The sequence below is a fragment of the Talpa occidentalis genome, unplaced genomic scaffold (genome assembly GCF_014898055.3).
Source record: "Talpa occidentalis isolate TD23 unplaced genomic scaffold, MPIMG_talOcc4v2.1 talOcc4.9, whole genome shotgun sequence".
NCBI lineage: Eukaryota > Metazoa > Chordata > Mammalia > Eulipotyphla > Talpidae > Talpa > Talpa occidentalis.
In genome coordinates this window covers 2,250,005-2,274,958 of record NW_023605305.1, presented here as the reverse complement: position 1 = coordinate 2,274,958, position 24,954 = coordinate 2,250,005, and the positions used below count along the sequence as shown (strand labels likewise).

Here is a 24,954-nt window from a genome sequence, read left to right as displayed (position 1 = left end):
GCCCCCGCCCCCGCTCCAGGGCCCTGTATTCCCTGCGCCCTAACTACGCCCTTAGGATGTGGAGATGCCTGGTGCGGGGCAGACAGCCCACAGGCGCGCTGGGAGACCCCGGTGAGCACTTTCGCCCAGCTCGGGGCCTGGACACGCAGGGGGCTTAGCCAGTGGCCGGTGTCCAAGAGTTCCATGTTTCCGGCCACACGCGCGCGCACACACACACACACACACACACATCATTTAGAGCCTGGAAGAGAAGGCAGATGGGGGGGCCCTCGTGGGAACAAGAGCGACAGGACCACTGAGAGCTCCGGGCCTTCCCCAGGAGCCCCTTGTGGGGGTGTCTTGGCCCGCCCCGTGCGTCCCTGAGAAGACACGTACTTGCCGGCTGCGTAGACTTCTGCCGTATCGAAGAGGTTGATGCCATTGTCGTAGGCCAAGGTCATTAGCTGCTCTGCCATCTGAAACAAGAAAAGCAGAGCTGCTCCAGCAGCATGTCCTGCCCCCCCCAACATCGCGGGGTGCCTGGAAGGTCCAGAACACAGCCCTGGGGCCTGGGGGGCGCCAGGCCCTTCCTTAGGCCCCTCAGTCCTCTCCTGCTGGGGGCAGGCACGGAGGCAGCCTCAGTCACGGCCGTGCAGAGAGCAAAGAGGACCAAGGGAGGAAGGAACCGCGGATGCTGGGAATTTCTCGGAGCAGGGGCCCCATCCGCAGGGTTTGGCTCCTGCGCTAGGCTGAAGGTTGTCCCCAATTCTCATCCGCTTAGAACCTCAGGCTGTGGCCTTATTTGGAAGTGGGGTCTTTGCAGATTGAATTAGCTACGATGAGGTCCTCCCGCGCCGGGTGGGCTCTAATCCAATCAGAGGGGTGTCCTCAGAAGAGGAGACAGACCCGGGGGCCGGTGAGGATGGAGACAGAGGCTGGGGTGTTGTTGCAACGACGCCAGGGCTCACCAGCCATGGGCAGAAGCCGAGGCGGCGTGCACAGATTCTCCCCGGAGCCTTCAGGGCGAGCACGGCCCTGCTGATACCCTGATTTTGATTTCTGACCTCCAGACTGTGAGAGAACAAACTGTTGTTTTCTGCACAGCCCAACAGGTCTGCTGTTGGTGTTGGCAGGAGGAAGAGCTTGGAAAGCTGTGGCTAGCGCGTCCTGTGAGACCGCGCATGCCAGGCCCAGTACCGTTATTGTTTGCAGATGGAGAAACTGGCATCCTCAGCTAGTCAGCTGGCTCCAGCCAGCGTCTCCAGTGCTAAGTGCTCCCAGCCCGGGGCCGCGGCTGCCTGCGGGAAGGGATGATGAATTGCGTCCATGCCCTCACGCCTCCCCGATTTGCTCTTAGGCTGCTGCAAGGGTGAGCGTGAGCTCTGGGAGCAGTGACTGGCTGGCAGCGGGGGCGAGGGTTAAGGAGCCAGGGGTGCCCTGCAATTAAACCCCGCTCCGAGATGGAGTCGTGAGGGGGCCTCCTGGACTCTGCTGGCTCTCAGGACAGTGTGGCTATCCCTCTGGGTTCATGGACGCAAACTCCCCCACTTCTTGACGTTCATCTCAGAGCATCAGGCCTCTGTCCCTGGACGGGGTGAATAGTACTGAATGGCCCTCAAGAACTGCAGGACCGAATGCCAGCCAGGCGTGACTCCATGGAAGGTCTTAAGCCCAGAAGCCAGTTAGGAAGAGGGAGGCTGTGTCGAGCCTGAGCTACAGGGAGGCCTGAGCCCCCTGCTGCGGAGGGAAGGGAATCGGCAACCAGGCCCCGAGACAAGCTGATCTACCTTCCCCAGGCTTGTTTGTGCGGAGACTCCTGAGCTGGGCTCCGGCCCTGTGCCTTGTCCCCTCTCCCTCTGCGGCCCCTGCAGGGCCTGGCCTGCGCCGTGAGAGCGGGAGGGAGTAAGGGAGTCGGAACCAAGGTCCAGAAGCTGGGGGGTCCGATGCTGGTGCTGGGCAGGAGCGTGGAGTTCCTCCTGGGAGCAAGGGGCCGGCTGGTGACTGACAAGGTCCCCAAAATGCCTCTTTCCTAAACTTTCCCCACTTCCTCCTCCCATTCCTATGGAGCCCCAGGGGGGCAAAGCTGATTTTTTTCTGCCTGTCTCCGAGTCGGTGACCGTACAGCAAAGCTCTCTCTGCTGGTGCCACGGTGTTGGCTGCCATGCGCCACGGGCAGTGAGTTCCCTGCTGGGCAATGTTCTAGAGGTCCCTGATTTTTCAAAAGAAGCTGTCCATTCAGGATATTTGGGGGAATCTCTTGGTTTTCAAGTGTTGGCGAGGAAACCCAGGGAACTGTGGCGCTGAGCCGGCCAGAGGTCACTCCCGTTAGCTGCTAACATGGAATCTTGAAGCCCAGGTTGTGAAGAGGTTTCTGGGCTCACTGCAGGGCTGACGCTCCCTGTAGCTCAGGCGTAACGACGCTGCAGGTGGATCCCGGCGGCCTCTTCTCCCCTGGCTTCCTCCACCTCGGGGCTTTTTTCTCTGCTTTCACTGCTCCAGGTACAGGCCTCACCGATGAGCTCAGCCTCACTTTTCTAGATGTGTCCCAGCTCTGCGCAGGAGAGCTGACTGCTTCGGGGGTGCAGACTGCCTCCTGAGGGGGGCTTCTGCGTGGAGGTCACTCCGAGCAAGGGCTGTTTTCTCATACTTTGGACTCCTGTGTGTTCTCGTACCGTCTTCCCAGCATGAAGCTCGCTGCATTTTTACATTTTGCTGTTTTCACCTTCACATCCTGGAAATCAGTCCTCATCAGTGGAGAGCGCTCCTTCGCTCATTCAAAAAACAGACGCCTCCACATGTGACCTGGGCCCGGCTGGGTCTCTGGGCCACGCGTTCTTGGATGGTGCCTGTTTCCCCAGCTGAGCGAGGACAGCGCCGCTGAGCATGGTACCCTGGGCCGCTGTGCTGGCCCTGCGGGCACGGCGCAGGAGCTGGGGGCCGGGCTGGAGGGCACTCTGCCCCAGCCGCCGCGTGTGGTCACGGGAAGGGCGTCTGGCGAGAAGGGGCCGGAAACCTGACCCCGCAGTCCTGGCATCTGACCGCTGCCCTCAGGGTGAGATGCTTCCTCTGCAGCCCCCAAGGCATCCCGTCCTGGGGCCAGAGCCGCTGCCGCCCCGTAGGGCAGAGAGAGGCCAGACTTTGCTGTGAAGGGCCAGGGAGTAAGTCCTCTAGGCTGCTGGAGTCTCTGCCCTTGTCACTTGGAGATGCCCCTGACCGTCCACGGTGACACTTTCTGGATGAAAACAGGCTTCAGAACTCACAGAGACACGGCAGACAAGAGGCCCCCCGGGGGAGTCCCTGCCCAGTGGGGTCGTGCGTTTTTGTTGGACTGAGGAAACGATTTGGAGACAGCGCTGACGTGGCACCACCGCCTGGATGGCCCTTGGCCACTGAACATGCTCTGGGGAGAGTCATGGGCCCAAGCGTCCATGAGGCACATCCCAAGCACACCTGGAGCAGCTGCCAGGCAACTCCTGTGTTTCACATACGGAAATGAAAACAAGAAAGAAAAAACACCAGGTGGGGGCCGGGCCTGGGGGCTGCCCTTGGCTGCCAGCTGGGGAGCCACCTTAGGGAGACGCCCTTTGCCACTGGCCGTGCCCTGGCTCATACCTCTGCCCCTCCTGGCACCTGGGCACGGGTCGCCACACAGGAAGTGATGCCAGCAGGACCCTGCTCTGTGTCCCCCACCCTGCCCAGCACTCCCTCGGAGGTGGACTTGAGGGGAACAGTGCTCCGGGGCCTCCCACCTGGAGTGCCCGGTGGCCCGAGGCCTCCCAGGGGCAGCAGCCCAGGTGTTTCTCCGCAGCCCAGACGGGGCTGGCTTGTATCCCCAAACCCGCTGGCTCAGGCCGAGCAGGCAGCAGATTGAGGTAAGACCCAGGCATTCGCATCCGACCCCTGGCCACGTGGTCCCCTGGCACTCGGCGCACAGATTTGGGGGACACTAACTAGGTTCTAATGCGAAGGTTCTGTTGGCTCCTCTGCACAATCATTTTCACCTGCCAGGACCTCTGGAATCCTGGGTCTGTCACTGTGGTGTCCACTGTGGCCCCAGCTTTGTGCCACCTGGAAATGACTTCCCGTCTCTTCACCCACATCACTATGTCGCTACCACAGCACGGGGGGCCGCAGCCTCGGGGCCACCAGGTCACCCATTAGTACTCCCTGGGTGCAGTGGATCCGCCGGTAACGAGTCACCTAACTGGAGAGTCCCCAGTGGCCACTTTTCACATGTTCCCCACGTGGACACCACACAGTAGCTGCTACCTCAGCGACCTCTGACGGGGGCACGGGCAGGTCAGACCGAGCTAATCTGGAGCCAAACCCTTCTGGGCTCCGGGCGCCGGGCTCCAGCGGCTACGCTCAGCCAGTCTGCGGGCTGAAGGTAAAACTGTTCCCTGTGCCTTCGAACTTCCTACTTCACCCCGAGAAACCCAGGCCAGAACCTCGAAGCAGGGGCCCGGAGCATGGCCACTCGCCACCGTCACGAAGAGAAAAAGGAGCAAAAGCGCAAAGGCCGTGCTTTGAGATCTTGATGGAAGCAGAGCTTTTCCTTTGAAAACTAACCGAGCAATCACAGCGAACCAGGTCTCCAATGAACCGGCTTATTAATTTTTAAACGCAACCTTTCCGGCAGCGAGTGGGGCAGACGTGCAGACGGCTTCTCCTGCAGACGTCCAGAGCGCTCTGAGCAAATGCCAGGGCTCTCATTTCCAAGAGAGCCACTCAGCACCCCAAGGGCACACCAGTCGGGGATCCCGCATCCCCAGACAGACCCCGGCACGGGCGCTGCCTCCCAGCCGGGCCCAGCGGGCGGCTCACGCGCTGCACGATGGTGAGCTGCGGTGAGGAGCGTGGTAAAATGTCCGTCTGCCGCGTCTCCCGCTCGCAGGCAAGTGTGTGGAGTCTGCATTGTAGGTGACCTTGGCACGTATTTATGGAGCTTCAAATGCACACGGGCTACTCTGGGGGTGCAGCTTAGGCCTGTGCCCGGCTTTATCATTTGGAAGACATGTCCTTCCTGAACTCAGGGCTGCCCGCGCAGGGGTTATGCAGACGGGGCGCCTGGGTTTCCGGGGCTTAAAGGACTTGCAGGGAGGCCGCTGCTGTGAGCACAGGCTCCCCGTGCGTGGGGCGGTGCCACTGCGTGCCCGGGCGAGGGCAGGCCCTGCGGGGGTTCGGCCCCCACCATGTCTTACCTCATCCGTGATCTGGCCTCCGAAGGTCACCCATGTTCCTGCAGGGAGACAGAGGCTGGAGTCAGGACCTCCCCAGGGTCCAGAGTCATCCCTGGTCCTGGGACCTCAGGCTGCAGGGCGGGGGCGGGGCAGCCACAGCTCACACCATTCTGCTCTGCAGTGGGCGTGTCCTTGGCAAGCATGGACATGTGTCCCTCCCGGGGCCACCCCCAAGGGGGGTAGGTGGCTGTCGGCAGGCTGGGGAGGGTTTTTTGGGGGCGCCAGCTGGTAGAGGGACACGAGAATGGCAAGAGCAAGGGACACTCCTGAGAAACTGCAGGGCCAGGCTGCCCTGTGCTGCCCCTGCTGGTGGCGCGTGTGCGCGAGCAGGCGGTGGGGGGGGGGGCGGTGCTCTTGTCTGGCACACACAGGGATAAAGAGCAGAAGTCGCTGCCCTGCACGGGGGACGTGGCCACACAAAGGAACAGGCGTCCTCCCGTTCGTGGGCCGCAGGGCTTCTCTGCTGTCTTGCTGGGTTTTCTGGTGCCCGGCAGGGGCTGTGTGGGCAAAGGGCCCCCGCTCTGGCCTTGCCTCCCGCACTAAGGCTGTATCTCCTCCCCTCCCTCCCCTAAGCTCCCCCCCACCTGCCCCCACCCTCCTCTGAGTACAGTTCTCTTCCTTGGGGTGCCCACACTCACCGAGCCCCAGGCAGGAGACCCGCAGGCCCGACTTGCCCAGGTTCCTGGAAAAGAAATGCTGAGTGAGTCCTCTGAGGCCAGGACAGGACCTGCCTGTGGGGCGGCCCCTGCCCCCCACCGTTCCTAATGCCAGAGCCACCCCCACCAGGGCATGCCCTTTGCTGTGACCTGGCAGAGCCTGGAGGGCCACCTGGAGGGGGTGACGGCCGGCTCCGCCTTGTTTCAGGGGCTGACACCAGATTCCCTCTGCCGTGGTGGCCACGGCTTCCTCCCCAAGAAGCTACTCTGGCCATTTCTTTGGCCTCCTTCGTGGGCTGTGTCTCGACTTCCTCCTCTGGGGAGTGAAGTGCAGTCCCGAGTCGCCTGGGCCACGTGGCCCTTGATCTGTCCTGCTGGGCAGGGACAGGAGGCAAGAGCTCTGTGGTGGGGTTCCCTCTGGCCCTTGAGGGAGGCCTGGCCTCGCCTCGGGAGGGGGTGGTCCTGATACCCGACCGCCCCGGTCAGGGCCCGGCGGTGCACAGGTGACCACAGAGGCCACGGCCACAGCTGCCCGGGGCCTGTCTCAGGGCACGGGCTGGGCCGCGGCATCACTGCTGTCTCTGGGAGGATGTGATGGGACAGGGCCCCGCTGAAGACCAGGCTGCCCGTCTCCTGGACAGATGGTGGAGGCTGGGGGGATGGCGCAGGCCGGGAGGACCTCAAGCCCCTGTCACCGGCCCTCCCACCCCCAAGCTGAGCTCAGCACACTCCATCCCGACACCACGACTCCCACCTTCCCGAGAGCAGAGAGCACTGCCCAGAGCGGGGGCTGCTGGGGCTCCCCTCAGGCCGCAGCCCTGGGAGCACACTCCCCTCCACGACGCCCCCTTTCCAGGCACGGGAGAAGCTGCACAGACGGCGAAGCTGACCAGTGGTGGGCAGGGGTCCCGCAGCAGGGCCCTGACCCCGGCGGGCTCTGGGGCCACATCTGGTCCCTGGGGCCAGCCCCGGTGGCGGGAAGTCAGAGGTGCAAGGGGTGAACCCCGACCTCCTTTGCCAGCGGACCCTAGCATTTCCCTGGGACACCCCACTTCTAACTTGAATGGCTGCTGTGTCCTCATCTTCCCTCCCCTGACCCGGCACCCTGGGAGGGCTGTGGGGCCTTTGCAGCACCCTCTCCACTGGGGTCCCTGCCTGGTTTCCAGACCCCGGGGGACCCCCGTTCCCAGGAGCTCGCTGGCGCAGGAGGGGGTCTAGGGGATGAATATAACAATCTTGCAAGCAGTTCGAAAACACAGGAAGGTGTCCCTGAACTTGAAGTTCTCGGTCACCCCACTGTCTTCTCAGACTTCCCATTTAAACCCGTTTGGCTGGGGACCCCTTCTTCCTGCAGGGCTGGCAGCTGGCTTCTCTTGGGGGACCGGGAGTGGGTAGGAGCTGAGCTCAGCCCTGGCCGGACCTGCCTGGTGGGCCCGGCGGGCCCGCCTGCGGGGGGCAGGATGGAGGGTCACGGCCCCTGCCTGTGTCCACATTGGGCAAGCCCCCCGCCCCCTGTGACCTGGGAAGCAATTTCCTGGCCAGCCAGCGGTGAGGGCCAGGCTTTAGGCCCGTCCTCCGGAGACTTCTCTCCGACCACCTCGGAGCACAGGCCGGGAGGCAGCGAGCGCGGGGAGACCAGGCTCTAGCGGGCTGGCGCGGGCGCAGAGCAGGCCAGGCCCGAGGGGGACGCGCGCCGCCTGCGCCCAGAGCCAGCTCCGAGCTCCCTCCCCCGGGCGTGGGCCCTTCAGCTGCCTCCACCCGCTGCCCGCAGGCATAACTGGACAACAACCCGACGCTGAGTGACGCCACCACCGCCCGGCTCAAAGGACGGGGTTCGTGCTGCCCCCGCGGCCGGCCTGGGGAGACGGAGCAGAAGGGGCGGCCGTTGCAGGCGAAGCTTCGTAAGTACGGGCGCCCGGTGGGGGTTCCCAGCCAGGGGCCTCCCTGCTGAGGGCTGTGACTCTACACAGATGGTTCCTTCAGATTTTTCTCCCCTAACCAAGATGACAGTCGGGTACAGTAGTTGGCTGAATCTCTCCTAGAATGATGTTAGTCTCGGTTAATCGTCTCTCGTCCCCTGTGGCCTGGAAAACAGTCAATGAGGACTCACGGGCCTGACCGTTGCTAGAGGGAAGCTCACCCGTGCCGCTGAATGCCCTGCACCCCACACTCTGCACCCCCGACTGTGGGGATTACAGATTCCCTTAAAAATAGTTTAGGGGGCCTCCCCTGGTGGCGCAGCGGTTGAGCGCGGGGCTGCGAGACTGCCCGTAGCCTCTGCAGCGCCAGTTCGATCCCCGGCCACCGGCGAGGGTCCCACAAAAAAAAAAAAAATAGTTTAGGGTCTTTGATTCAGGGATCTGGGTGGAGGGCAAAAATATGATCAGGTCATGGGAAACACTTGGATTTGAGGAGCTAGTTTGGTGATGAAGGAGCCGGGAGGGCTTCTGGGTGGCTCCTTGCTCTCCGGCACCCCTGCCCCGCCGTGCCCCTGCCCCGCTGTCCCCCCGCCCCGCCGTCCCCCCACCCCCGGCAGCTCCCCATGGCTGAGCCTGGGCTTCCAGCCTTTTTCTTCGGACAGGCTGGCGGCAGTAGCAGGTCCCAAGGGTGCTTGTTGCTGTGACTTGGGGGTGAGAAGGTTGGGACTTGGGGTCAGACCCTGGGGTCCATGGGGCTTGGCTTGCACTAACCCGCAACCCACCCCCCCAGCACCCCTTGGGTCTTCTGGCAAAAATGTGGCTACTTGATGCTTTAGTTCTCTTAACAGGGGAGAGGGGGCTGGAGCCTCCACTGGGTCTGTAGCACACTGGGGGGCGGGGGTGTAGGCAGGGATTAGACCCCCTACACCCCTCTCTGTACCCTGATGCGGCCCTGACATAGTCATAATGGAAGAACCCCACAAGGCAGGCACCCCGTAAGGTAGGCTCGCCCTGCCCGGCAAGGGCACCCGAGGCCTGTGTTCCGACTTCCACTGCAGCTGCTCTGAGCCGTCCTACTGGGCATGAACCTACCTCCCTCCTGGCCCCTGCCGGGGGGCTTACAGCCCTGCTTGAGGGGGACAGACGGTGGGGGAGTCCCACAGAGAGGACGCGCTGGGCTCAGACTGCAAAGCCAGAGAGCCCCTCTCTTTATTGCCCTGCGTCTCCCCACCGCCTCCCGAGTGTGCCACTCACATGCACGTGCACACGCGCACAGGACACGGTGCAGCACCGCACACAAGGTACATGCCTGTACACACAGACACACACACTCACACACGCGCACACTCAGAGCTCATAAGAGAGCCGAGAGCCGAGCTCAGTGGAGCTGGGAGGGAGCCAGGGCGCCTCCTTCCCACCCGCAGGCTGTGCATTCGCGGCTGCGCTGACTCCTGATGCGCCTGAGGCGGGTCCTGAGTGGGGGCGGCGGGTGCTCACCCTACACATGTCCCGTGTGTTCTGTTTACTCCTGGCTTTCCAGCCCCACTTACTAAGATACAACCCCCAGAGCTTCCGGAGTGGAGCATTCTGTTCTGAGGTGTCCCCGCTAAGCTTAGAAGTGGGAACAAGTGCTTTTTACCCCAAAGGCTCATTAACCTTGTCACCCCCACGGGCGCAGGGAAGGAAGGGGTACGGGTGGGGAGCGCGACTCATCGGGGGCGTGGCCTCGGGGCTGGGGCCTGCCCAGGGAAGTCCAACTCAGGCGCTGGCTCTGGGGAGTTGGGAGCGCTCAGTCCCGCCTGAGCTGGCCTCACCCTCCCTTAGAGACCCGGATGTGCCCCCAGCAGCTGGGATCACCTGGCCTGTTCTGAGGCTGGTGGCCTGTGGGACAGCTGTGGTCACTGAGTCGTGCTCACTCCTATTTTGGGGACACTTCCTGGGACCTGGGAGTCAGTGGCCTGGTTAGCTTTCCCGGCACAGGCAGCCCAGCTGGGGCAGAGCCCCGCTCCCAGGGACGCCGTCTGTAGTAAGCCCCAGGGCTGCGGGGCCGGCACTGCCCTGGGCGCTGACCAGCATCTGAGCAAGGCCCTGGGAGGGGCAGAGGCCCGCCTCCTGCCTGCATGCTTTGCAGCCTCTGTGTGGACCGGCCGGAGCAGGGGACCCCCCAGTCGGGGCTGAGCCACCACAGGAAGTGCCAGGAGCCACTGGCTGCTCCTGAGCCCCTGTCCTGCCTGGAGAGGCGCCGGGGCCTGGACTCTGCTCCGGCCAGTGAGGAAGGCTGGTTCCAGCGCACCCTCTCTCAGCGTCCCGACCACCCACCCAAAGTTCCTGTTGGCGGCCTCTGGTCAAGCCCACGGCCCACCCCGGGGTGGGGGTGGCTGGTGTCCCAGGGCTCCCAGGAGAGCATCCCACGGAGTCTGACTGGGGCTCGGCTGTCCCTAACCGCCCCTCACCGGCGTGGAAACAAACGGGAAGGAAGCCCAGTGGCCACAGCCCTGCCCTCCTCACTGCCAGGACAGATTCAGGGCTGACCCTGCCCGGCGTCGTTTCTCACCCCACCCACCAAGGGCTAGTGAGCCCCCCTCAGCCGCCGGCACACCCAACCGACTGCCCAGGGGCTCGTGCATGCGCCAGCTCTCCCCAGGGGGCAGCGGGAGGGGACACCTCGTACCTGCACTTCATCCCGGGCGGCTTCCCGCGGGCGTTGCCAGTGCTCGGGGGCTCTGCGCCGACAGCTGCCCCAGGCCCTGCACCACCATGGCCACCGCGCGGAAGCGGCTGCGGCTGCCCAGGTGGGGGCTGTCAGTGGCTGGCTGGCCCAGCCGCTCCTCGGGGCCCTGGCCCTTGAGGCTGTGCTCGGAGCACACGAAGGACACCTGCATGCTGGCCGGTCACTCATCTGTGCCCCTGAGCCCTGCTACCGGTGATGAGCTCCTCCCAAGAGGGCGAGGGAGCAGCTGGGGCTCCCAGCCTCCAGGGGAGGGAGTCAGGTCCCCAAAAACGTACTAGGAAAGACCCCAGAGGGGACTCAGAGACATGGGTGGCAGTTTCATCCCCGCTCACCGGCCCGGCTGCAGTGCCTCTCTGCCCGCCCTGGCCTGGCTCTGCTGCTGGCCTGAGCGGCAGGTCTGGCGGGGCCGGGCCCCGCGTTACTCTCACCGGTGCGTGACGGCTCCAGCCTCTGCTCTGACAGGAGCAGGGGAGGCCCACGTGGGGCGTGGGGGGCCGGCGCGACCGCTCTCCAGGCTGCCCCGAGCGACCCCTGGCGTGCACACCGGGCTGTTGAGATGCCACTAAGTCAATTAGGGGCGGGGCGAGCGGTGGTGGTGGTGGGGGGGACGGGCAGCCATCTATTATTAATGAGTCAGGAGCTGCAGGCTGCCCACCGGCCCGTCCAGGAGCGGCTCTGCCAGCTCTGGCTGCTCCAGACGGACAGCTGCCTGGCAGGGGTGTGGCCAGGCGGGCGGGCGGCCGAGCTTGCAGACAGCCTTCAGAGTGAGGTGGCTCTGGGCGACTCCTGCTCATGGCTCTTGCCCAGGAAAGTAGGGCTTCTGCCCGGGCTGAACTCAGGAGATGCCCAGTCCCCCGAGTGTGGAGGAGAAGTGCTGGCCTGTGCTTAAGGCAGTGACACGGGCAGTCCCAGGAGGCAGCCAGGGCTGGAGCCCAGAACCTGGAGCCTGGCACCCAGAGCCCAGAGCCCAGAGCTGTAGCCCCCGCACAGTGCCAGCCCCGGCACGCAGGTGCCGCTCTGGAGTGGATGGATGAAAGATGGGTAGGCGAGCCTCCAGCTGCCCCTGTGGGTGGGTGTAGCAGCCTGCAGGGTGACCCCGCGCCAGCTGAGCCCCTCTGCCAGCTGCACCCTGGCACTCAGCCAGTGGGCTCCGGCCTCTGCCCCGGGCTCTCCCCATGGCTCGTGGGGTCTAGAGCAAGGTGCGCGGTACCTGGCAGGGATGCTAGGGGAGCTGGGCACAAATGCAGCTTCCTGGCCCACCTGGTGGGTCGACAGCTCTGGGGTGGGGTCCAGGCAGCTGCGTTTTTGCCCAGCACTGGTAGTGGTGCTAGGCCCCCGGCCCCAGGACCCGGAGAGTCCCGATGTCCTTCTTCCCTGCACATTCCTCTGTGTCCTGGCAGACGGCTGGACCCCACGGCACTGGCATCTCGGGGCTGCTCTCGGCCAGATGGCCTGCTTTACGCCGCGCCGAGTAGGAGAGGCCCCCGAGCCAGGCATCCTCTGTCCACGGCCCAGCTGACCTCATGTCCCATGGTCCCACAAAGGACATGCCCAGAGAACTGACACTGGCCACACAAGAGCTGGACACAAGTGCCCACGGCAGCAGTAGACCCAGGAGCCAGAGGTGGAAACGACCCCTAAGCCTGCCCAGGGAGCACAGCGGCGCCAGACGCCCATCCAGACCACACGAAGTTGTCGACCGCGGGAGAAGTCCAAGCACCACGTGGTCCAGCAGGGACACAGGACAAGAGCCGGAGCGTCCCTCAACTTCTAGGAAATGTCCACAGCAGGAAAATGCTTTAAAGCTGCAGCGATGTTTGTGCAGCGCGGGAATGTGCGGAAACCACTGAAATGCACCTGCTGAGCGGACGGCTGGGTGGACGGGCTCGTCATCTCAGGAAAGCTCTCGCCCGCCCCTCTGTCCTGGCTGGGGCCCCTGGGCCTCTGCCTGGGGGTGCAGGCGCCTTCCCTGTTTGTTTCTTCCCTTTGATCTCTGAGCCCCCCAACATCAGCTAGCGTACAGGAAGCACCCTAAGCCTCTCTTCTCTGTGCCACGACCACCCTCCCCAGCAATTACAGGGGGCTGGGGACCATGGGCGCGGGGCCACCCCCTACAGCCTTTCAGGAATGACTGGGCAGGGAGATGGGATTGTGTTCCTGGCTCCCGATGCGGGACAAATGTCCACTCACTGGAGGACCAGGGTTCACAGTTCAGACAGTGGCTCTTTTTTGAGACTCTGGGGGGACTCCCCACGACCAGCAGCTGCCACAGCCCAGAACGCTCTTCAAATGACACACCTCCCCATGTCAGCCTGGCGCCCACCCCAAGCTGCTGGTCACAGAAAAGGAAAGAAGCTCTGCCCACAGCTGCTCCCCCAGACCCCACAGCCCTGGCCTCCCCAGCACCCCGGAGAGCAGCCCCAAACTGCCCCAGGGCCCCAAACTGCTGCGGCTGTGCCCGCAGCAAGAAGCTCCTCCCAGACACCTGCCTGAGTCAAGCCCGCCCTCCCGCAGGACACCCCGATTCTGCAGCAGAGCCCCATCCCCGTCACGTGAACGGGAAGGGGAGGAAGAAACCTGAGCTCAGAACTCTCTGAGACCCAGGACAGCCGGTGCTGGCTGCGGTCGGCCTGCGCAGCTCCTCCGGGGTGACCGGCCGGGTCGCCTCTCCTTCTGCCCGCCTCCCCTCCGCACTGTCGTCCACACCACCTGCGGCCCATGTCCAAGTGCAGCTGCCCGCCCAGGAGACTCCAAGACGAGCCCCCCACTGGAGCTTCCAGCGAAGCCCCCGCTCTGGTTCTCAGGACCGTTCTCTGAGCACGTGACGTGGCCTCAGACTCCCAGAGGGGGAAGCCAGGCAGGGAGGCCAGCGACTGCCCGAGTCACACTGGCAGCCGGCGGCGGCTGGGCCACCTCCCACACACTCACCCAGGCCCCTGTCGTCTCAAGGAGCGCCGTCACAACTTGGGACCAGTTGTGGGGTGAAATGTGCCCCCCAAGAGATACGCTGGGGTCCTAACTCTCAGCACCTGGCAACATGACTCATTTAGAAATGGGCCACTGTAGGGGGCGCTTAAGCAGGAGTTGCCCATGGAAGACGCCATGCATTTTCTCAAACAGCGAGAGTTGACAACAATTTTTAAAAAATGGGTGAAGTTATCAAAAAGGCTTTTCCCCTCAGCTGCAGGCTCGGTTCAGCTGATAAAAGGCCAGGCCTGCGGCACAGCCGTCTCCTTGCTGTATGGAGCAGCCCTTATCTAGAGCCTCATATTTTTTATATTAATATTTCGACCCAGTTGAATGGAGCCCTGGCCCAGCTGCTGATGGGGAGCCTTGCTCGTGGAATAGCGTTTATCTGGGATCTTTAATAACTGGGGCATTAGCCACCAGGCCCCTGGTTCCAGATAACTGCAGCCGCCTGGATGCAGCAAGATGAGACCCAGCAGGTGAAGAGAGGGCACGTGGCTGGACAACGCTTGGTCCATCAAGTGCTAAGGGCCCCCGAGGCTTCCTGGTCAACGCCACTCCTCGGGAGGCAAGATCTCCCAGCATATTTTTGGCGCCAAGGTTAGTTCTGCTTGTTTCAGAAGTGGTGCAGATTTTCCTGGGGTGTTTGGCAAATCTCCAGTCTGCTGCCCTGTTATTTTCCTGGGGTCCCCATAATAACATACCACAAACTGGGGCGAGGGCTTAAAGCAACAGAAATGGATTCTTTCATAAATCTGGAGGTCAGACGTCTGCCATCGAGGTGTCTGCAGGGACAGCGCTCTCTGGGTCTCTCTAGAGCTCCGGGGAGGGTCCTTCCCACCTCTTCCAGCTCCCGGGGCTGCAGGAGTCCTTTGGCGTGTGGCTACCTCCCTCGTCTCTGCCTCGACTTCCACACGGCCGGTCCCGTGCGTGTTCACTTGGGCTCCTTAGACGAGCACGCCGCCGAAAGGACCTCGTCTTACGTTGGCAGCCACCCTACTTCCTTATAATATAGCTACATTCCCAGGTCCTGGGTGGACGTGAGATTTTGGGGGACATGATTCACCCCAGAGCACCTTCTATCACAAATCATATCTGCAACCAAGGGAGCTGGGGTGCTCCGGGGGGCATGAGCTCCGCCTCTGCCCACCACCCCTGCTTCCCCTTCCTCCGGCTCCCTCACTCTGGCAGCCCCTGGCTTTCTCTCTGCTCCTCGAATATGCCGCTCCTCCCTGGCCTGGAAGGTTCTTTCCTACATCAAACGTCCCCCTTCAGAGAGGGTCTCAGCTGTCCTTGGCCTCCCTGACCAGGATCGACCTCCCTTGGACACATGCCACAGCTGGCCCCTTGTCTGGAGCTGGGTAGACCCTCAACAGCCATTTGCAGACTTAAGGCAAGTATCACTGACTCACCAAAAAAGAGAAAGAAATGCATCTCCCTCCTGAGGAGTTGCCATCAGAACTAGGGCCAAGCTGGCTGACCCTTTGTCCTTCCCTCGCAGCTGGATTGAGGACGCAAGCCTTCAGAAGCCTGCCATCTAGCGCCCGGGAGCAGAATCGCTGTTTCGGTAGAGGACAGCGGCCCAGCCGCTCCACCAGGCGGGGACCAGCACCCGGCCCTCGGCAGAAGGCTCTAGCAACAGGCTGGTCCCCGCTGGGCGCCCCAGAGAGCAGCCAGAGAGCCCTGTGTTAGACGGAAGCCCAAGATTTAGGGTTGCCAGAGTAATACACACCCGTGTCTCCATACCAAATGCATATAAAACCCACATACACACATGTATATAAGTGTCTATAAAATACTTTGATACAAAATGTATCAAATGATGAAATACTGATACCCAGGTATACCTGAACTTAAGATAAGCCTTGAGTACCTTTTTTTTTTTTAAAATTTTTTTTTTTTTGTGTGCGACCCTCGCCGGTGGCCGGGGATCGAACTGGCGCTGCAGAGGCTGCGGGCAGCCTCGCAACCCAGCGCTCAACCGCTGCGCCACCAGGGGAGGCCCAGCCTTGAGTACCTTTTTAGTATAAGTATGCCCCAATTGTTGGGTGGGATATACTTAGGCCAAAAAAAAAATTCATTGCTTATTTGAAATTCAAATTTGACTTTTCATCCCGTGTTTTTATTCGCTAGACCAGGCAGCGCACACAGACGGGGTGGGGAGGCCCCCTGTGTCTCCCTGGCTCTGCAGAGCCTGGTCCCGGGGAGGTATGGGAGTAAAACCACAGATGCGAAATTTATGAACAAAAATGCCAGTTTGGGGGCTCTTGGGCCACTGAGGTTTCCCAAGGGGGAGGTGGGCCGGCCGGAGCGCTGTCCCGAGTGGCGGCTTCAAGGACGAGCCAACTATGTAGAGGTTCTGAGGTCCCAAGGAAATCCAGCCCCACAGGCCTGTTGCCTGAGGGCACCGGGCACCCCGAATCCACAACCTTTGCTACCGACACAGACAAAACTGCAGCAGCCAACGCAGAGGCCACCTCTTGAGAACCCCCTCCCGCGAGGACAGCACTCTGGAGGACAGAGACGGGGGCCACGCGCCAGGCCCCCGACCCCGCCGGGTTCTGATGAGGTCCCTTCACTAATTCCTGTTGAGCGAGTCCCGGACAACGAATTTGTCCCAGTGAGGTTGCAAAATGACGAACAAAACTACCTCCCCTCCCGCCGGCAGTCTCTCCAAGAAAGCACATTTCCCCCTGGAGCGGACACCCGGCTTACGGCGCTTGGGACAAGGCCCACTTTGGTTTGCTTCCTTTGGATTTTTCTAGAAGACTGGACTGTTTAAGCAAAAAATATTCACCCAGGCGGCCTTCAGGTCGAGCTCCAGGGCTGCTGGGCTGCGTCCCTCCGTGGCACCCTCAGCTCTGGCCGTGTCCGCGCGCCCCGCCCCGGCGCAGCCCTTACCGGTACTTCATGCCCGTGCGCTGGGCGGTGCAGCCGTCCAGGGAGAGGCCGTGCATGCGGAGGAAGCTCTCCATGTTCCTGGCCTGGGCGGCCGCCCGCACCTCCCGCAGCCGCTGCAGCTCCAGCGTGTCGGTCTGGCGGGCGGGCTGCGGGCCCCAGTCGGAGTGGCACCTGCTGCTCACGCTCCGCAGGCTCTCGCTGTATGTCATGGACAACATGGTGCCACCGGCCTGGGGGGCCTCCACTGTCCGGACGGGAAACGCCAGGGACGACGGGTTAGAGGTGTGCGCTGCCTGGGCGCCCTGGCTGGCCCCGGCCTGGGGCAGCGGGGGTTGCGGAGGCACCGTCCAGGGGTCTTGGCGCCCGGACGGGCCTGGATGTAAACAGCTCTTGGCCTGAGATTCTCTGTCCTCCAAGCTGCGCTGGCGGGACACACTGGCCCAGCCCCCTCCTCTGTCCACCCGCTTGCGTGTCAAGCACAGGCCAAGCTGCATTCAAGCGGCAGAGCTCAGCAGAGCTCCAAAGGCCAACGGGGGAGCATGCAGAGAGCCGGGCTCGGGGCGGGACCCGACGGCGCGTACTCTGCGGCTCGGGCAAGGCCAGGTGGAGGCGGTGCCCGGAAGCAGCAGAGGTGTGGGCAGAGGTGTGGGGACGCTCCTCTCTCTCGAGTCTGGCCAAGTCGTGTGCTCGGCTGCAGAAGCCCCACAGCACCAGCGGGGCTTGGGCCCACGCTCCATCAGAGTCACGCCACAATCCGTGGGATTTTGAAATGCGCGAGGACGAGGCGGGTCAGGAGGGGCGGGGTCAGGGGCGGCAGGGATTCAGGTTCAGCAGGGACAGGGACACTCAAAGCTTAAGTGTTAAGAACCTAAAACAGCATGAGCGGCCGTCAGTGGGAGACTGTCGAATGACCGTCCTGCCCCAGCTCGGGCAGCTGCAGCCTGGAGCCGGTGTGCATGTGGCCTGCGGGTGTGCAAATAGGCAAGGGGAGGGCGGCGCCCGTCAACGCAGCTGTGTCATGCCCGTGCTAAGGGACAGACACTTGAAGGGCACCTCATCTCCGATCCCTACACCCCATGGGTCCTGCAGGGGCAATGAGGACTCGGTGTGGGCAGCAGAGGAGGCCCTGGCTCTTTGGCTGGCTCAGCTGCAGGGCGGGGTCCTGGAGCCCAGCCTGAGAGGTGCAGGAAGCAGAAGGCGCCGCAGCCCCTGAGCACAAGTCCCATCAGCCCTGGGAAGGGCTGGGACCACTGGCCCCAGCGGAGGCGGCTTCAGAGGCTGTAGCGGGTCCCCAAGGGGGGAGGCGGCTTTGGAGCCCCTGGGACTGGCCTCTTCAGGGTGAGCTCTGCACCCTGACACTGGCACCCTCCTCCTGCTGCAGTGCTCTCCGCCCCCCACCATTAACATGCCAGAGCCTTTCCTCATCATCCTGCCTGTTGCATTTGTCCCCTGAAGGTCAAGCCCAGGAAGGGCTCCACAGTAGGACCTGGGCATTCCTGCAGGGGCAGCCTGGCTCCCGAGTGACCTGAGGCTCTCTGCAGAGCACCTTGTCCTGGGGCTGGGGGGTGCCCTGGGCCAGGACCCACATTCACTGCATTCCCTGTGACTCAGATCCCCAGGGCGGGGCCTGCTGGGCAGGACGTGGGGCATCCCCCAAGGGTGTGGATTAAAGTCTCTGGTGGGTGATAAAGCATTAAGCATGCCCCTGGCATGAACACCCACAGCTTCCAGAAGCAGCACTCCTGGCTGAAGGGGTCCTGGGCTGGGGGGTTCATCTTCAGAAATTGGGCCTTGAAAGTCCACAGGCAGCGCCAGCTCCCTCCCTCCCTGCCTGCCTGCCTGCCCATTTCTCCAGGCGCGAGCTCTTGTCAGCTGCGGCCCTCCGCCAGCCCCTCACAGGCAAACACAGGTCACGCCTCCCTTCCCTGGAGGGCCCGGCAGGCTGCAAGGACTCTTCCCGAAAAGCAGAGCCCAGCCAGCAGAGATCGATGGCCATTAGCTTTCAAGACACGACCCACAAGGAACCCCCAGTCTGGCATGGCTCTGGCGATCTGGCCATGGCCCCAGGCTGGGGTGACAGGGTGGCTTGGCACCCAGGGGGAACGCAGGTGGGCACCTGGCCGCTCCAGCGTGTCTCATGGTGACGCGGGTGGAGCCGAGGCGTGGCCCAGGCTGCCCTGTGGGGTGTCCCAGCTCCAGCGTGCCTCAGGGTCAGGACACAGTCAGCACAAGCGGCCTGGGGACAGACCAAACAGGGCGGGCACACGTGAGCCTGGGCTCTAGGGCACAGGGAGCCGGGCGGACAGCAACTGCCACCAGGATGAGACGGCCCTGCCCCTCCCAGGGCTGCGGCCTCCCTGCCTGTGATCTCCCCTCACAGAGCCCCAGGGGCAGGCTGCGGCAGCGTGGAGGGAGCAGGGAGGGGGTCTGTGGTGGGTGCATCCCCTGGTGCCAGGGCAGGCGTGGGGCAGAACTAGGTGTACACAAGGGGAGGACCTGGCACCACGAGGGGCCTGCGGTAGGGGGCTGCACGCATCGAGAGGGAGTCCAGGGACGCGCCCTCCTCTGTGGAGCAGGGACCTGGGCACAGAGGGACGGTCATTCCGGCATCCTTGGACAGTGACCGAGCAGGGCGCAGGCCTGTGGGTAATGCCCCAGGAAGACCCTGCCAGAGGGGACGAAAAACCCCTGGTTGGGGCTCCTGCTTTGAGCTCTCAAAAGCCACCCCCAAACTGGGATCCCAAGCACCCCGGCTTTCCAGAGCCAGACTCTCGGGGCCACGCTCATCCCTCCTCATAGCCCGCCCCCATGTCTAGGTGCCCCCTCGTGAGAGCCGAGGCTGGCAGTGCGGGGCCTTCCGGGTCTTTCCGCATGGGCTGCCTTTGCCAGTCTATTCTTGTGGACGGGGCTCGGGGGAATTCACGTCAGTGAACACTGTGACATGGAAAACCAAAGGAAGACATTAACCTCATTAAGTCGGGGGGAACGGAGAGCTCCCCCACGCGCTTCCCACCAGGAGGTTCTGAGTTGCGGGCTGTCTGCAAGCCGCCAGGGCGGCGGGCGGTTGGGGAGGCTCCCGCACCTCCCTGGAGCGGCGGCACCTTCGGGGGGCACCAGAGGATGCAGCCAAAGCCCCTGCAAGCGGGGGGCCAGGGAAGCGGCAGCATTCGGGGTTCGGGCTCGCCTCTACGGCCGGGGCATTGTCAGGGCCAAACAGCGGGGCCGCCCAGGAACGGTCAGCAAGCCAGGCCCCCCAGCAGCCCGGCCGGGTCCCACAGCCACCACCCTCCCGCTGTCCTGGGGCTGCGGGAGTCGAAACGCGGACTCGTCCTGGCGAGCCCGAGGTCTGCGCTGGGCCTCCCGGCCCCCGGACGGGAAGACAGACTCGCAGCCTCTGCCCGAGGGCGGCTTTGGGGGCCAGTTTTCTGCTTTGGAAAGACACCGAGGGTCTAAGTGCAGATTAGCCAAACGCAAGCCCGATACCGTCCCCGCTACTAGTTCCCAGGATGCTGGCCCCCAAGCAGCACCCCCCGAAGAGGGCAGCTGCCCCTGGCCTGCTGGAGCCGCAGTGCCCACTCACCTGCCTTCCCGCGTCTGCCGCTACACAAGACACAGCCTGGCGTGCGGCTCGCCAGCCGCCCCAAGGCCCTGGCGCGGCTTCATTAGGGAGTGTCATGCGAACGTCAGAAGCAATTGGTGAGAGAGCAGAGTCCCACAAGGGTCGAGTTTTGAGGCAGCGAGTCCATTAGTCCTATTAGGGCGTTTTCATCTCAGCAAAAGAGGCTGAATTATTCACGAGCGCGTCTTCCCCTAAAAGCCTGGGGAGTGCAGATCCTGCTGCAGCTGGAAGGCCCGGCCTGGTGTCCGTCCTGGGGCTGGGGTCCTGGGACCCCAGAGCACAGCCCCCGCCTCTGTCGCCCACTCCCCTGCGGCGTGGGCCCTGGGCTGGGGGGAGGGGCAGAGCTTTCTGCACTGGAGGGTGAGACTCAGCCTCTGCCACCTCGGGGTCTGTGGTGGGGGAGCAGGGTCGGGGACACGTGTGACCTCCCTTCCTCCCAGATGGATGGCTCCTCCCTCCCACCTGGAAGTGCCCAGGTCAGCACCTCCAAGCCCCCCAGGACCTGTGCACAGGAGGAGGGGCCCTCAAGTCTTCTATAGGAACCCCATGCTGCCACTCTCCCAGGCAGGGCTGCGGAGACCCTTCCCTTCCCCCAGCACGCGTCCTGACCTGGGGCTTGGGGTTTGAGGCCGAGCTCTGGGCTGACTCTGGGCTGCACCCCCATTCCTGACGTCCTGATGAGGTGGGGGGCACCCTGGGTAGTTTCAGGACGCCCAGAGTACCTCAGGGTGGCATCACCAGCTAAGGTGAGCCGGTGCCTGCAAGATTTTGGGTGGAGGCTGGTTGCTCACCTCCAGACAGGCCAGCAAAGAGGGTGGCTGCCAAGGGGCTGCGGGTCGCGGCCCCAGGCTGAGGGTAGAGAGTAGTGAAATGGGGAGGATGTGGACCTGGAGGTGACCATCTGGAGAGGCCTTGAGGATGGCAGGGGGGTGCCTGGGCTCAAAAGCCCTAGCCCATGGCAGTGCCTGAGCCCCCATGTCCTGGGGCACCTCCTGGCTGCAGGGGGCCCCGGCCTCACTGCTGAGTGACCGTCACCAGCCTGCAGCTCTGAGCAGGCCCTTCTCTGGCCTGTGGGTGTGGCTCCCCGGCAGCTGCCTGCTCTCCCTCTTCCGGCGGCTCAGCCCGTCCGCCTGGTCTCCGCATCCGCGGTCCCGGGCCTTACTCCCTGCTCCGCGCTGCGCTCCTACGGGGGGCTCCGGCCTCTTTCTGCTCAAACACCATCGGTGGCTCCTTGGTGCCCACGGATGCAGCCCGAGAGCTTGCACCTGGCATTCAAGCCCCGCCCCCGCCGCTCTGACCCCCACCTACCCCTACAGTCCGGCCTCTGGCCATTCTTCCTGTCCCTGACAGCCCAGCCTGGTGACAGCCCAGCCTGGTAACTGCCCTTCAGGTCCTCCTGGTCCTGCCAGCCTCAGGTGCAGCTCAGCGCCGCCTACTGCCTTCCCCGGAAGCCTTTCCCCACGCTCAGCTGTGACCACACCCAGCGGCTCCCCGCCTTCTCCAGCCCCGCACACCTGCTGGAGACCATCGGGGACCATCGGCGAGAGGCTGCTGGGCTCTGGGCGGCTGCAGCCTGCTGCCCACCGACCCCTCCCCTCCCTGCATCGCCGGCTGGTGCCCACAGGTGGGCGGCGCGTTCTCCTGCTCTTTGACATCGGGCTCGGTCACGAGACTGGCTTAGTCCAAAGCGTGTGAAGCGAGAGGGAGCCCGTTCTAATGGGGGCCCCCGGAGACCTCCCGCGTCTCTGCCTCGCCTCTGGCACTTCTGCCAGGAGAGGACGTGTCTGGGAGAGCCCTGGCTGAAAGGCCAGAGGCTGGAACCCAGGACCGCCTGCAGCCAGGCCCAAGCCCGCCCAGCCCCCCACGAGCTGACTCCTCGGCCCGGGACACACGTGGCCATGAATGTCCCTGCCCGCGGCGCGTTTTGCTCGGTGCTGCCCCGCCAGGTCCTCGTCAGAGGCTCATGAGACACCCTGAGTGACTGTGGAGAAGCCGCATGGAGACGCCAAGGGCAGGCGGCCGGAGCCTTGGCACAGCCGGGGTGGGGGTGTGTTGGGCGGGGGGTCCAGGCACCGAGGGGCCTGTCCTGTTGCAGGAAGGCTCACGGGCCGGGGTGCTCCCCTGGAGGGCTGGCCCCGGGGGCCTGGCTAGGGCACACGGCGCTCTCCCACCTCCACTCGGTGCCACCTGTGCCTTACACGACGCCCTCTCCAGGAGGGCCCCTCTGTGCCCAGGGTTTGAGGTCTGCTCCCTTGAGCCTTCTCTCGAGGACCGAGGGCCCTGAGGATGCAGGTCAAATGCATGTTTGGCCTCCTTTTGACACAGGATGCCCTGCGCGCGCATGCACATGCGTACACGCACACACACACACACACACACACACACACGCCATGGTAACCCTTCACCTGACAAAAGCATTTGCAAGCCCAGGTTCAGGTCTGACTATTTCAGGTAGAGTCTGCCCACCAACAGGTGCAGTAGAACCAAAGGTGTGGCCACCTCTCGGGAGCGCTCCGTCAGGAGGACACCGCACAGCAAGCGGGCTAGCCTGCGATGGCCACGGTCAGGACGAGGCGCTGGGGGAGGGCCCCGGGGAAGCCCATTGCGACGGGTCCCCGCCACAGTGCGGGGCATCAGCAGTACCGGCCCCGGCTTGGTCCCCGGGGGGCGTGGACGTGGGAGCTGACTCTGGACGTGAGCCCTCCCAGGCCTGAGCGCCAAGACACACCGCCCACCCGGGCCTGTGTTCAGGCCATGTGAGTCCCCACACGTCTGCCCTCCTGCCTTCGCCCCGGCAGTGCTCACCCCCCACTGGGATGAAATGTCCATGAAAGTGTCCTCCTAGGGCCTCAGACTTCCAAGGAGCATGTGTGCTCACGGGCAGCCCCGCTTTACAGGTTGGGGAGAGGCACCCAGAGGAGGGTGCCTCCCGCAAGGCCCTGCAAGTGGCACCCTGGCCAGTTCCTTGGGCCAGTGTGTAGAGTGGCCAACAGGGAAACTCAGGAGCCCCCGAGTCCCCGCAGACGGTCAAGGTCGCACGGCCCGGGGGAGTTTGGCTTTCAATGCACCCAGGAGCCCTGCAGACAACAAAGCCCTCCAGCGAGGGGGACATGGCCTCGGAGCCTTGCACCCTAAGAGCAGACAGCGCCCCGCGACGGTTTCATGGGAATGTGACCTGCCGGCGTGGGCGTGGAGAGAGAAACCACAAGCCCCGTGGGCGCCGCCACCCCGTGCCTCCAGCTCGCGGGTTTGGGGAAACGAGGGTGTTACCTGTAAAACTGCAGCTGCCTTTTGGGACTCCCATAGCGGGTACTGCGGACAGCAATGGAGGGAAGAGAAAAAGGAGAGAGAGCCCAGGATGCTCGTTAACCACAGGAGGTGCTGGCTGGCGCGGCTGCACCCCGAGCCCGGCCCGCCCTCTGCGGTGGGCCTCGCGGAGGGGGTGCTGGCACCCAGCGCGCGTGCCAGCGCCACCCAGTGGCCCAGGGAGGCAGAGGGCGGCTGTGCTGGGGCCCTGGGTCCTTGCAGTATGGATGTTTCCACCCGAGCGGGCGCGGGTCAGACGCAGACCTCTGGGTTTGGGTTTTAATGCGATGCGTTTCAGAGCAGGTGTGAGAACCCTCGGACCAAGAAGGCCGTCAGCCCACACGCCGGGCGGTCCGTGTGTGACTGGGGGTAGCGGGGGGCCCCTCAGGGTTTTGATGGACGCCCCCGTCCCCTGAAGGTGCACAGACACCCTGGCTCAGCCCTGACAGTGACACTCAAGGCCTGATGGACCCGGGGGTGCCCCTGGGGGGTGCTCTTTCCGGTGCCCCACCCACTGAGCCAGCAGCTCACCGAAGCTCCCACATGTCCACCCAGAGCTTCGACAGCGGCGAGGTTCCAAACAGGAAGACCCAGAGCCAGGCCGGAGGAGGCGTCCACAGGAGGGTGGAGGGCGCCCTCCTCTCCCCGGGGGGCCGAAAGAGGGAACGTGGGCCCCGCAGACCTTCTGGCCTTGCTCAGGTGCTGGGGGACAGGGGCACCCAGGTGCGCACGCAGAGGGGCCGGGCAGGGCTGCCCACCCACTCCCGGGCCCCGGGGACCCTGCGGCGGCGTCGGGGGCGGCCCGAGTCTGCTCCTGGCTCCGCCCCACCCGGGAAACGTTTCTCTTTCCCGCTTTGGTTTAAAACTTGCTGCTCTCCCCCTGGAGAAAACTCTCACTGGCCTCCCCTGTGCTCCCCTCAGGGCTGGGGCGCCGCGGGTGGGGGCGGGGGTCACCTGTAGATCATGCCGGGGGAGCCCGTCTGCCGCAGGGAGAGCCGCGCTGGGGAGCCTGTGGTCGACTCTGGATACATGGAGCTGGCTCACTGGTCACGGCCTCCTCTCTTTCTCGCCGAGGGAAGGTTCTGGGGGAGAAGCAGAGGTGGGGGGTGGTGGTTAAGGAAAGAGAGGCCCCAGGTTCGCCAGGAGACTCCTCTTCTGTGAAGGCCCAAGGCAGAGACAGAGGCGGACAGGGACAGGCAGAGGGGGACAAACAGCCCTGCCTCATGGGGTCTGCGCACCCCCCTGGCTGTGTTCCTGAGGGTTTGGGGTGTTTTCCGGTTGCCCAGACCAGAGGGACCCTGGACTCAGGACTCTGGAGGGCCGTCCCCACCCGGAAGTGGCCCCGCCGTCCCCAGCGTCAGTCTTGCCGCCGCCCGCCCGAGTCCAGTCCACCGTGGTCGGCTGGGCCGACCTTGGCTCGAAGGTAGGCAGCGCGTCGGATGTCCCCACGACCCCGCTCCTCGGTGCCCCCTGCGCCCGGACCCCGGCCGTGTGTGCCTTTTGGCGCCTTGCTCTGGACCCTCGGCCTGTGGCGTGAGGTGAGGGCGTCATTCTGGGCCAGGGGCGCGGACAGTTTCTGGCTGGCTGCAGACGCTCCCTGCCGGGTCTGCTGGGCCGGCGCTGGAGGCCCCGGGCA

General features: G+C 64.0%; 1 protein-coding gene across 3 annotated transcripts in view; it reads right to left on the bottom strand.

The window, feature by feature from the left end:
- Positions 1-24,954, bottom strand: part of KCNAB2 (potassium voltage-gated channel subfamily A regulatory beta subunit 2) — a 64,949-nt gene that overhangs the window by 14,404 nt on the left and 25,591 nt on the right. For 2 of the 3 annotated variants that reach the window (XM_037499100.2, XM_037499101.2), the window contains exons 2-6: positions 24,273-24,400; positions 23,283-23,324; positions 5,858-5,901; positions 5,181-5,218; positions 376-455 (exon numbers count right to left, since the gene is read on the bottom strand). In XM_037499100.2, coding sequence (XP_037354997.1) covers positions 376-455; positions 5,181-5,218; positions 5,858-5,901; positions 23,283-23,324; positions 24,273-24,349 — 281 coding nt within the window. In that variant the 5' untranslated portion in view covers positions 24,350-24,400. The remainder of the gene's footprint in view (positions 1-375; positions 456-5,180; positions 5,219-5,857; positions 5,902-23,282; positions 23,325-24,272; positions 24,401-24,954) is intronic. The other variant, XM_037499102.2, reaches the window with a different exon arrangement.